Source organism: Myxine glutinosa, chromosome 3 (assembly GCF_964187855.1).
Source record: "Myxine glutinosa chromosome 3, kmMyxGlut1.1, whole genome shotgun sequence".
Classification (NCBI taxonomy): domain Eukaryota; kingdom Metazoa; phylum Chordata; class Myxini; order Myxiniformes; family Myxinidae; genus Myxine; species Myxine glutinosa.
The window spans coordinates 188,777,281-188,790,377 of NC_136263.1; the positions used below are offsets into that span (position 1 = coordinate 188,777,281).

General features: G+C 40.2%; 1 protein-coding gene across 1 annotated transcript in view; it reads right to left on the reverse strand.

Moving 5' to 3' along the window:
• LOC137422956 (uncharacterized) overlaps positions 1–13,097 on the reverse strand; it is a 243,066-nt gene that overhangs the window by 58,465 nt on the left and 171,504 nt on the right. Inside the window, exon 11 of the mRNA XM_078773645.1 lies at positions 8,835–8,940. Within this exon, the coding sequence (XP_078629771.1) occupies positions 8,835–8,940 (106 nt within the window). The remainder of the gene's footprint in view (positions 1–8,834; positions 8,941–13,097) is intronic.

Consider the following 13,097-nt stretch of genomic DNA (forward strand, 5'->3'; position numbering starts at 1 on the left):
ACGACACGCAGGGATACGGTGTGCCTATTCTAAACCAGGGTACACACTGCAAAACGTTTAAAACATGGAAATTCTGGGGGGGCATCACGGCTGCGGCGGCCCCGTCAGCACCACACCACGTTTGCCCGGTCAGCACCACGTTTGCCCGGTCAGCACCACGGCGGCCCGGTCAGCACCACACCCTTGGAAAGGACTTCGATGCACAGATGAGCAGATATAACGTATTCTTTTACGCACGCCTTAACATACAAAATTCCTCCATGACAGCAATGATTTAATAATATTTTGTTAACAAAACTTATGATGTAAAATTTAAATTGCAGGAAACAAATGATGGAAAAAGGCAGCAACGTGTCATTTTAAGTAATGACGTCCCCTTACGTTTCGATGCCAAACTTGGGGGCGTGTTGTATATCGGCGCCATTTTGAATTAAAAAACGAACAGCAATTTCGCCAACAACTACAATAACAACCGTGACCTGATAAAATGTTTTTGAACCGAAGGTTTGGTTCGTTACATGTGAACAACAATTAATTGATCATTCACAATCAACCTTTACTTGAAGTAAACATGAAAGCTCATTTAAGAGAGAAAAACTGAGGTCATTCCGGGTGGCAGCCTCGTGTGTTTTTTCATCTATTCCGCCTTTTTTTCTTTCCACATCCGTTATTTCATAACGAGATAACTTTCATTGCTTACTTTTGTGTTTTCATATCTACGTTTAGAAAACCGTTTCCGTATCCGGTTTTCTAGGCCCACCTCTCGCTGAGGTATCGTGACACGAACGTAAATGGCCGAACGATTACGACTCTGTTTATGCGCTAACATCGTCTCGGTAATGAATTGATCTCGCATCATAATTGTCGGGGAGGAACGGGGAGGAGTTTATTGTATAGATATTGTTGCGGTTTTGAGAACCCACACTTGTAAATATAACATCATTAAAGGTTAAAGGTTGCACCCCATAGATAGGCCATATGCAACACGTAGGTCACCTTAGGACGGTAGTTATTTCTTAGTATGTGTTTAGATAAGGCCATTCCCAATAGTTGCATCTGCGTTGCGTAAAACAAATAAGAGTAGGCCCCTCGTCCATTTTGCAGCCTCCCTCCAAGCGACGCCAGTAAGCGCTCTCCCGTCTATGCCCCATCGGCCCTCCCAATTTGTTACGCTCCTTGGCCAGCAGCCTTCGCTGCCCTTGGGCTCGCTCAACCCAGCCAAAAGCCACGAGGTGAAGCCCGGAAAAAGGGGGCGGAGCGCAAGGATGGAGGTGCGGCCACGTCAACCAGCCATCAAGGCGGAGCCGGTAAAACCACACCAGCCAACCAGGGCTGAGGTGAGATCGCCTGACAGGGCGTGGTTGGGGCTCCGAGAGCGTTCGCTGGCTTATCTTTTAAAAGCGCGCACGCAAAGCCCTTGAACATGACTTATGAGAAGGACTTACGCAGCAGCGTTCATTACAAAGGACTCGAGAGAACTTATCGTGGTTGAGAGGACTTGAGGGGGCGAGCGCGTTGAGAGGACTCGTGCCAAGAGAGTGTGGAGAGGAGATGGTAAAAGGACTCGTTGGAGAGCGCGCTAAAGAACGGCGTTACGTCTTGCACTTATTGCAACAACTCGCGTTATGAGCCTTGATTGAGGCGGTTGCTTTGGAAGGACGTGTGTGAAAAGCGCTTCGTATAACCGCCAGTTTACCGACCTTCCCCTGTATAATTGTCCGCTCGCACCTACGCTACGCGGAGAGCTGTCTGCCGTCCACCATCATCGCCTGGTACGGGTCGAGGACCGGAGCCTGACCGGAGCCTGAATGCCATCGCCGGACCTTCCACCCTACCTTCTACCTCCCCGTGTGAGTGACCCTGAGAGTGTCTGAGAATGAACGGGCCCGTGTCCAGGGAATAGAATAAGACTGTATAAGGCTGCCCTGTGTACTTTTTCTTCCTCTTCCTTCTACATTCTTTCTTTTCCTCTTCTTTGTACATTGTAATAAATTCCTTGTTCTTCCTGGTTTTCCTCTTAATTCGATCGTCCTAGTCTTTTCTCCATTGGGTAAGCGTGGCACGAATAGGAACCGCTATAATCGGGTCTAGTCATTGGTTAACAGCTCGGATCGCGGATTGCTATCCGCTCGGCATATTCCATCAATATCCGTGATTCGGGCTGGAGTTATTCCCTCGTTTCCGGTCAGTGTTAGTACTTAGGTAATAGCGAATCCCTCGTCTTAAAAACCCTACCCAACGCTGCCCGGGAAGGACGCTATAACCCCCAGGATCGTGTCGGCCAGATAAGGGACAAGGGGATTAATCCCCCCTTGAAAAGGGGATTAATCCCCCCTTGAAAAGGGGAAGGCCGACGTTTTTGAGATCCGCAACAATACGAAGGAAAATATTTTTTCCCGGTCATATGTTGTTTCCATTTCATTGTGGACAGTAACTTTGCTGGATTGATTGGATTTTGTTTGAATGTCATTGATATTGCTTATTGATTTTAGACTGTTTATTTGGTTTCTAGATTGGACTAATTTCATTTAACCAATATATAAAGTAGAAAGTTTGATTGTTTATGCATTCAGACACTGCAGGAACCAGTGCAATTTCGTTTAAAAAATTTAAAAAAAAATTCAAATCAGATATAATTGCCCTTCAGGCCTCGACTGGGTATCGTAATTGTACACTGCCTGGATTTTATTTCCCCAGGAGCAGTTGATTAATATGTATTGTGAAGATCGCATGTTGAGGTTGTCCATCATGATTTGTTGTCGCAACACAAATTTAATTACCAGTGTTTACACGTGTGCCACTGTGCCTGTTATTAAAAAGCTTGCTTTACACACATTTATGATAACGCTTCTGTGTTCAGGCCTTGAGTGAGGATGTTGCTTACACACTACTGCCAAGTGTGTCAAGTAATATGTATTGTGAAAATCATATGTTTATGGAAACTGCCAGCTAATAATGGAAACTGAATATTCCTTTGGTACGTTTTTCCCTACTTCTAATCCTCCGCATCTCTTCTAATCCTCCGATCCATCTGTTGCCTTTGTAACTTTAATCTATTGCATCACGAAGATTGGCACAGTATGATCCATCTGTTGCTTTTTTCACTTTAATCTACCGCGTCATGAAGATTGGCATGGTAAGATGCCCACTGGTGCACTTCTGGTGACTTCATCGCGCTAATTGAGACAGCTCTGGAATGGACCATTTTGGGCGCATTGCAGGTCCAGATTTATATGACACCACCGTGTTCATGCACCCCCACCTGTAATCCTCCCTGACTGTTGCGTGGAAATTACAATGGCTCAACGACTGATGTTAATTACTCAGTTTTTATTTATATTATTTTGCATTCCACGTCATGAAAACGAACGTTGCGTTAGGCGATCTACCTCTGCACTACCAATATATTTTCGATTCTGCCGTAATATTTCAATACAAATTGCATTGAATCTCCCCGAGCAATGCCGGGTACTTCAGCTAGTATTTTATATTATCGATTTGATTTAATATTAGTCATTTTCGACTTTATATTAGCAAGTACAAGCCCCTCTTCATAGGTACCCAATCAAAATTCATGATAGACCGTTTGCACCAACTAGGCTATCAGCTAGGGGGGTCAACCGGTACCAAATTGAGGGAGTAAGGCTAATAATGATTTTTGACAAGGTTTTTACCTCTAGAATAAGAAAATATGTGATAGCAAATTCAACGATGTAGCTAAATGTGTGTTATCACCCATTTTCAAAATGGCCGCCAAATTTCTCAAAATATCAATGGTCAATGTAGTGTTTTTTTCACTATTCACCCTATACCCCAAATTGGGTATCTTATACCTGGTTTTAGGGGTTAGAAATGATTTTACGACTTTCTAAATGTCATTAGATATTCATGAGAACTATAAATTCATGAGAACGAAAATACGTGGTGGTGCGATACTTTTTTCCATGTGTATACTTGAAAATCTACTGAATGCCAGTTATTTTCGTGCATATTTTGTGCATAAAGTTGTTGCTATGATGGCAGCCATTTTGTGAAATTGGGCGCCATATTGGATTCTATCTTCTTGGATTAAAGTTCAGATGATGTATTTCATACTTTAAGAGAGTTGTAAAGTCTTAAACATCTCAAAACGCAATGCTATTTGTTACAAATTCCTACAAGAATATGAAACATGGTGTTTTTAATAGAAAAACATGCATTTTGGCGGCCATTTTGAAAATGAGGTGATAACACCCATTTAGCTACATGGTTGAATTTGCTATCACATATTTTCATATTCTAGGGGTAAAGACCTATCCAAAAATCAATATTAGGCTTACTCCCTCATTTTGGTACCAATGGACCCTATTTTGGGGGTCTGGCTGATGGCCTAAACTGCATTCCCTAAAAATGCCACTCTGTGAAGCTAAATTTTCCAAAATTTTGAATTTTTTTCATAAACCCTTTCACAGCTTTTGTCTTCATACGATGCCTGGTGTTGCAAGCTGCTATAGGCAGTAGTTACAGTTCTGTGCCTCTAAGCTCTCTGTGACCTTGCTGAACTACTATGGGCCTCAATCAAATGATGCCGTGGTATTGCGCGCTTATTATTTCAAATATTTTTGGCTTGCACATACTCCGCCTACCTCTCGCCACCTCCCCACCATCTTCAACACCCACTGCCATGTAACTCAGTGCTCCTCTACTCACGAAAGAGGAAAGACGCATGTCTGCGTCTCTATCTCCCCCAAGCTATATGGTGAGTTGCTGTGGGTTAATGCAGGGTAATATTGTCTATCAATTTTATTCAGTTGTTAATGCAAAATTAATGTTAAACGACCCCAATTGCTCAATATAAGAATATTAGCGGGGATGGGGAGCAAATAGATAAACTTTCATGTAAAAACATTTTAAAGGGATGGTGTCCACAGAATAGAACCACCTTAAGAGGCCATTTTTCCCCGCAGAGCAGGGGTTGGCCTTTTTGAGCACTGTGGTCCCCTTTTTGAAGCAATGTTTTACGGCTGGACGCCCTTCCTGCCGCCAACCCTGTTAGTCGCCTCTTGCGACACAGGGAATTACCAGTGAACTGGTACTCAATTTGCCGACCTTGGAAGGATGACAGGCTGAGTCAACCCCCTGGCGTTAATTCAGCGATGGACCTGGATTCGAACCCAGGATCCTAGGATCCCAAGCCAGCACCCTAACCGCTAAGCCAACACCAGGTAGTGTCCACAGAATGTAGCTTTTAATTGTTACCTACCCCACTGAAGGTGGGTGGAGGTTATGTTTTCACCCTCGTCTGTGAACAAGATATTTCAAAAAGTTGTGGATGGATTCAGACGAAATTTGGTGGACAGGTTAGGTGTGTGACAAGAACGAAAATATTACATTTTGGTGAAGATCTGGATTCGGATACAGGTACGTTTTAAGTGATTATTCACTATTGAGAAATAGAGCCAAGCACGATATCTCAAATAGTTGTGGATAGATTCAGATTAAATTTGGTGGACAGGTAGAATTTATTCGATTTTGGTGAATATCCAAATTTGGACCTGAGAGTTTTTAAGCGATTCTTTATCATTGATGGATAGGGCCAAAAACGATTGGTGAAAATATTAATTCGATTTGTGATTCAATTTTAGTGAAGATCCAATCGTTACCCACATTGTTTGTTTGTCAGTCTCCATCTATTTTCTCCCTTGAACTTGCTGTTGGTATTTCACCCTTCTCTTTCTGCCTTTTTATTGTGTCACATCCTTATTTGTTCTGTGGTCTAGCTCTTCCACGAGCCTCGACTGTATACACAAAAGCAAATCCACACTGCCAACACACAATATAGAATTATTTATTTACATACACTTTACCATCTCCACTACAAAATACACCGTTTAATTAATTAATTATTATTACACTTTACCATCACTTCAACCTGCATATCACCCTGAAATATTTATTTATATACACGACCAGTCAAATGTTTTAGAACACCTCAATTTTTCCAATTATTTAAATTTAAGCAATTCAAGTCCAGTGAATAACCTGAAATGGTACAAAGGTAAGCAGTAAACTGCTCGAGGTAAAAAAAAAAAAGTTTAGGTTAGCAAAAACGGGAAAATAATGTAACTTGCATAGTTGTATTGTAAAAAAAAAAGGCCTTCTTCAGTGAACAAGTAATGGGTTAACAACGTACAGCTATTCTGCAGCAATGTGAGTAAATTAAGCCTTGAAAGTTGATGCAAACAATTCCTACAGGTGCCCCAACCTCTGCTGATTACTTGATTACAAACCTCCTGTCTGTATAAAAGCATTATTGGAACAGACTGTTATTACACCCTCTGAAGCATTATTTGGACAATATTGCACTGCAGGAAGTAGTATCTTGCTATCATAATGGCGAGAAAAAGGCAATTAACAAAGGAAGATAGACAGACCATTATAACCCTTAAAAGTGTAGGTCTTTCCTTTAAAGAAATTGCAAAGAAAGCCAAGGTGCCAGTGAGTACAGTGTCCTACACCATCAAAAAGCACTTGGGAACTGGAGAAAACTCTGACAGGAAGAGGTCTAGCAGACCCAAAGCCACAACAGAATCAGAAGACAAGTTTCTGAGAGTCAACAGCTTGCGTGATAGGCGACTCACAGGACAACAGCTTCAAGCACAGCTCAACACTGGTCGAAGTAAGGAAGTCTCAGTTTCAACTGTGAAGAGAAAACTTCGAGCTGCAGGTTTGACAGGTCGAGTGGCAGTAAGAAAGCCATTGCTAAGATGGCAAAATGAGAAAAAGAGGCTTGCCTGGGCCATGAAGCACCGCCAGTGGACTACTGAAGACTGGAAGAAGGTCTTATGGACCGATGAATCAAAATTTGAAATCTTTGGTTCATCACGCAGGGTTTTTGTACGTCGTCGAGTAGGCGAAAGGATGGTTCCTCAGTGTGTGACACCAATTGTCAAACATGGAGGAGGAAGTATGATGGTCTGAGGCTCTTTTGCTGGATCCAGAGTCAGCGACTTGCACAGAGTGACTGGCACCCTGAACCAAAAGGGCTACCACAGCATTTTGCAGAGCCATGCAATACCCTCTGGTATACTCTGAGCTGGTCAGGGGTTCATCCCACAGCAAGATAATGACCCTAAACACACCTCCAGGCTATGTCAAAACTACCTTCGAGGAAAGCAACAAGACGGTAGGCTTCAAATCATGAAATGGCCAAGCACAGTCTCCAGACTTAAACCCCATCGAGCTGGTTTGGGATGAACTGAACAGAAGGGTGAAAGCAAAGCAACCAACAAGTGGAACACATTTGTGGGAACTTCTGCAACAGTGTTGGGAAGAATTTCCCAAACAATATTTGATTTCCATTGTAGAAAGAATGCCACGAGTGTGTTCGGCGGTTATATCTGCAAAATGTGGCTACTTTGCCGAGTAAAAGATGTACGTTAAATTTTGTTAAACCAAATGATTCTATGATTTCTTTTTTATCTCCAATTATTTATTTGTTCTCTGCTTAATTTCAGAGTACATTGAGACATTAAACTGCATAAATTTCAATTAAAACTGGAAAAATTGAGGTGTTCTAAAACTTTTGACTGGTAGTGTACATGACTATCTCCACTACACATTTATTTACTTGTTTGTTTATTTATGCATTTTAATCTAAAATCTACACATCCCGTTTTAAAGTGCAGTTGGGAATTGTATCCTTGAAGGCTTGTATCCTGTTTAATTTTGCTTTAATGAAGGGTGAATGCTCGTATAGTCAGCTAAACCAACTACTAGTCAGGGCCCTTAGGGATATTTTGGTTCAAATTCTTCCAAAAGCATCAAATTTGGCGCAGATGTTGCCCATGCCATACTCTTTCGATTTTTGATGGGCGCCAAGGGCGGTATGATCCGGGGACCATACCGGGCCATCCCGCCATGTCACCTGACCTACGACGTCATAATTAGAATATGCATCCAATCACATGGCGTACTATAAGTGGTCAAAGTTCAAAATGAATCGATCGAAAAATGAAGGCAGGGATCCATTTTTAAGGTTTTCATAAAATCCAATATGGCCGCCAGGTCACATGACCTATGACGTCATATTTATGACATGTATACAATCATGTATACATGAACCCGGATCATGATCGCACAAAAATTAAACACAAGGATATGGCATACAGTTCATAAAACATCAAAATCCGTACCTTTGTAATTATACTGATGAACTGCATATGCCTGAAAATTAGGAAATAGACATGTAAATATTTCCTCTAATTATCAAAAATAAGGTCAGAGTTCGATTACCCAACCCAGAAACATAAAATGGTGAACCTCGCGTAAATCTTGACAAAAAACTCAAAAACCGACATGTTTGACTCAAAAATGACCTTTAAGATGACCTTGAGGGTTGACCTTGACCTCGAATCATCAAAATAACATCATAATTGGATTCCTCGACCTCGAAAACCCCTGAAAAGTGGTATCATACATGATTCCAACCCTTTTGGTTATTTAACTGATTTTCCTCTAATCCGGGTGGCGGCCATTTAGTATTTCGCCAATATGGGGCCCCCCGGGGGGGGGGGGGGGGAGGGCACCCATCAAAAATCGAAAGAGTACGGCATGGGCAACATCTGGGCCAAATTTGGTGCTTTTGGAAGAATTTGAACCAAACGGCCCCAAAATATCCCTAAGGGCCCTGACTATACCCACAGTGGTAAACACTAGCAACCTTGAATAAAAATCCATTGTTCATATTGTCTGCTTACTAAGGCCGACACACCTTCCCTGAGACGGATATTCTGTTGTAGAGACAATAACTGGTTTGATATATTTCAATTGAAGTTTGACTCGACTTCAAGTACCTTCCAGTTCTCCATTGAAAATGTTCTGTGAGGAGGAGGAGTAGCTTTTAAGTTTCAGCTTTGAGTAACGGCAGCCAGATTTTTTTTGTGCCAAACTTTGCACCACCTATTCAAAAGAAACAAAACAACAGGATATCAAAAACATAAATATGGTTAAAATTATAAATGCATAAATGGCCTTTATCTGGTCATTCAGTTGAGGCCTGAAAATATTTAACACAAAGAAGGCATCTTGATGAGTTTCAAGAAACAGGGTTCACCCAGTGATGGATTATAAACATGTTTGAGAAAGCCTCGTGGTAATTCTTAGAGAGAAAAGTTTTAGACAACTTAAGTTGTTGAAACAGATGTGCTTACTGTGGAGGAGATAAGAGGGGTGAAACAGAAAACACATACATGCTCAAGGTAATAAAGCAAGATACCGTTAAACAAGACAAATCACAGACACACTCTTTAAGCAAGCTTGGTAAAATACATACAGTGCATTCAGAAAGTATTCAGACCCCTTCACTTTTTTCACATTTTATGTTGCAGCCTTATGCTGAAATTGTTTAAATTCATTTTTTCTCTCATCAATCTACACTCAATATCCCATAATGACAAAAAGAAAACAGGATTTTAGAAAGTTTTGCAAATTTATTAAAAAGAAAAAAATGAAATATCACTGACATAAGTATTCAGACCCTTTGCTATGACACTTGCAATTTAGCTCAGGTGCCTCCTATTTCTCTTGATCGTCTTTGAGATGTTTCTACAGTCTACACCTTGATTGGAGTCCACCTGTGGTAAATTCAATTGATTGGACATGATTTGGAAAGGCACACACCTGTCTATATAAGGTCTCACAGCTGACAATGCATATCAGAGCAAAACCCAAGCCATGAGGTCGAAGGAACTGCCTGCAGAGCTCAGAGACAGGATTGTGTCGAGGCACAGATATGGGGAAGCCTACAAAAAAAATTCTGCTGCATTGAACGTTCCCAAGAGCACAGTGGCCTCCATAATTCTTAAATGGAAGAAGTTTGGAACAACCAGGACCCTTCTTAGAGCTGGCCACCCAGCCAAACTGAGCAATCGGGGGAGAAGGGCCTTCAAGAAGCTTCAAGAGAAACTTCAAGAAGGACAACCATCACTGCAACACTCCACCGATCTGGGCTTTATGGCAGAGTGGCCAGACGGAAGCCTCTCCTCAGTGAAAGACACATGAAAGCCCACTTGGAGTTTGCAAAAAAGCACCTAAAGGACTCTCAGACTGAGAAACAAGATTCTGTGGTCTGATGAAACCAAGATTGAACTGTTTGGCTTCCATCTGGCCACTCTGCCATAAATCCCAGGTCAGTGGAGTGTTGCAGTGATGGTTGTCCTTCTGGAAGTTTCTCTCATCTCCACACAGGTTCTCTGGAGCTCAGCCAGGGTGACCATCGGGTTCTTGGTGACCACCCCAAAATTTTTAGATTATGAAAATTTAATAATTTTCACAAAGTCAAGTTTTCAACCAGAGTACCAACTACAATCAAGGTTTTAATGCCGGCCTTAAAAAAGAAGATATAATCGGGTTATTTAAAGGGCCACAGACACAGAAAATCATGTTTGGTTTAATTAATAGATATTGCTTCACTTAACACTTAATCGTCCTTTTTTTTGAATAAATATCACTCGATTGGCCCCCACCACCCAAAAAACGGCGATTTGATTGCTCATGTAACTGGCTACGTCATCGAGGGAATTTTTGTTGCTGCTGGTAGTTTTTAATAATGATTTTGACTATCAGAAGATTCTTGGTCAGGCAGTTATCATTGCGTGCTGAGAAACATTTCCCTCGATTACATCACACAGGTGACATCATGAATGAACATCACGATTTTAGGGGCGGGACTCCACTACCAGCTAAAAACTACCAGCAGCAACAAAAATTCCCTCGATGACGTAGCCAGTCACACAAGCAATCAAATCGCCGTTTTTTGGGTGGCGGGGGCCAATCGAGTGATATTTATTCAAAAAAAAGGACGATTAAGTGCTAAGTGAAGCAATATCTATTAATTAAACCAAACATGATTTTCTGTGTCTGTGGCCCTTTAAGCTTCAACGCAAACTAAATAAGTATGACATTAAGGATCGAATACAACTATTTTGTGATACTCAACAAAAAGGTAAAAATAATTCAAAACCCACATCGTCTAACTTGTACTCTTAGCGACAATACGGATGATAAACCTTTACCTCAAGATTTAGATGAAACGAAAAAGAACCTCGTTATCTTTGACGACTGTGTTAATGAGAAAAACCAAACTGTTATGGACAGCTACTATACAAGGGGGCGGCATTCTTCGTGTAATTGTATCTACCTCAGTCAATCATACTTTCAACTCCCTCGCCGCTCAATAAGAAACAATGCTAATACTTTTATTTTATTCAAACTAAATGCAACAGACATAAATTATTTTTGGAGGGATAATTGTTCTACATTATGTAGTAAAAAGGAATTTGAGGGGCATATGAAACATACGACTGAAAAATATAAATATATCGTTGTTAAAGAAGATGATATAATAACCAATAATTTTCTCGGTTAAATAAAATGAATGCTGAAGAACGAGCAAGAACATTTAAGGAACATCAACAATTACTTTCAAAAGTTGTTAAACAACAGGAGGGGATAAAGAAGAAACAGAGACAAAAGCTAGTAGGTGAAGACGTATTTGAAAGAAAACAAGAGAAGTTTTTTAAACCTATTTTAAAATCTTCCGAACAAAAGGCGGTTTCGTTTCAAGTTCCTACACTGGAATATACTCCCAAAAACTTCAAATGATAAAATATTTTAGTCAAATGAAAGAGCAAGAGCTTGGAGATATAGGAGTATCACAATCTGATAATGGAGACCCGTTCCAACAACTTGAGGAGAGAAATCACCCTCCTGATTATGTAGTGAAAGCTCTTCAAAACAATGAATATTCGATGGATTCAAAAACCAAAGAGGGTCTCATTCCAACAGAAGAACCAGCAGTGTTTCATATTGTGAGAGAAAGGATATATATATTTAATGATAAATTGATATTAAGTTCTAACCTACCACCTATTATATTAACCCCCAATGAATGTTTCTTCTCACACACACTGGACTCAGCGGTTCAAATTATTTTGATGAACCACTTGATATGGAAAATGTGGAACATAATATGTATATATTGATCGACTACATTCGCTTGATTATCGTGTTTCTGTTGCTGGTAAAAGTAAGAAGAATGAGAAGGAAAAAGATATTCTTAATGCTTTAAGTATGCTTGGTATGGGCTTAGGTTCGGGTGTTAGTTTTCTTCCAAGCGACTCATCACAATTAGTTAATAGACTATTACTGTTGTTGGGTAGTAAGGAGGTGGGAAACAACAATTGTTTTAATGAAATCTCAGCCATTCTAGATCAGTTGATGAAGATTAAAATAATTAATAAATGCCAATACAAAGATCTTTTATCTCACATACAATAAAATGAGAAGCACAGTTCTAAGTTTTAATTTTACAACGAGTGATCACACGGCCCCAGCACCATGCCTGATAAAACTTGATCCCACAAAAGAATATGAAGCGGCGTTATTGTCGATGGAAACCTATAATACCTTGTTTAATATCACAGAAAAAAATAACAATTTTAGTTATAATCCAGGAAGTGGATATAAAACTATAGAAGTACCCCCCGGAGCTTACGAGATCCCTATACTATGTTTAAAAATTTAACACGTTATGAAAGAAAAAGGTGATGAACCAAAAAATATCGAAATAGGTATTCAAAAACATCAAAATCGACTATTTAACTTAAAAATAATTATAAAATAGATTTCACGATTAATAATTCATTCCGAGAGATGTTAGGTTTCTCCGCAAAAAAGCTTGAGGGTAATAACACGTTTTACAGTGATAATGTTGTTGACATATCCTCAGGCATAAATTCAGTGTTGATTAACTGTGATTTGGTTGATGGCACTTATGACGATGGAGTAAAAACAAATACAATATTTTCCTTCAGCACTTATTCAACCCCAATAGGTTATAAATTTAATATGGAACCAAAGAATCTCTCCTATTTCCCCATCTCAGGAAAAACCATTTCTAAAGCAAATTTTAAGATAACCGATCAGGATCATCATATAGTTTCTTTCAATGGTGAAATTATATCCATCACAATTCACCTACGTGAAGTTGTTCAACAAACAACTGTAGATCAGCTACGTCAAGTTCTTCAACAAATAATTTGAAAAATTATATAATA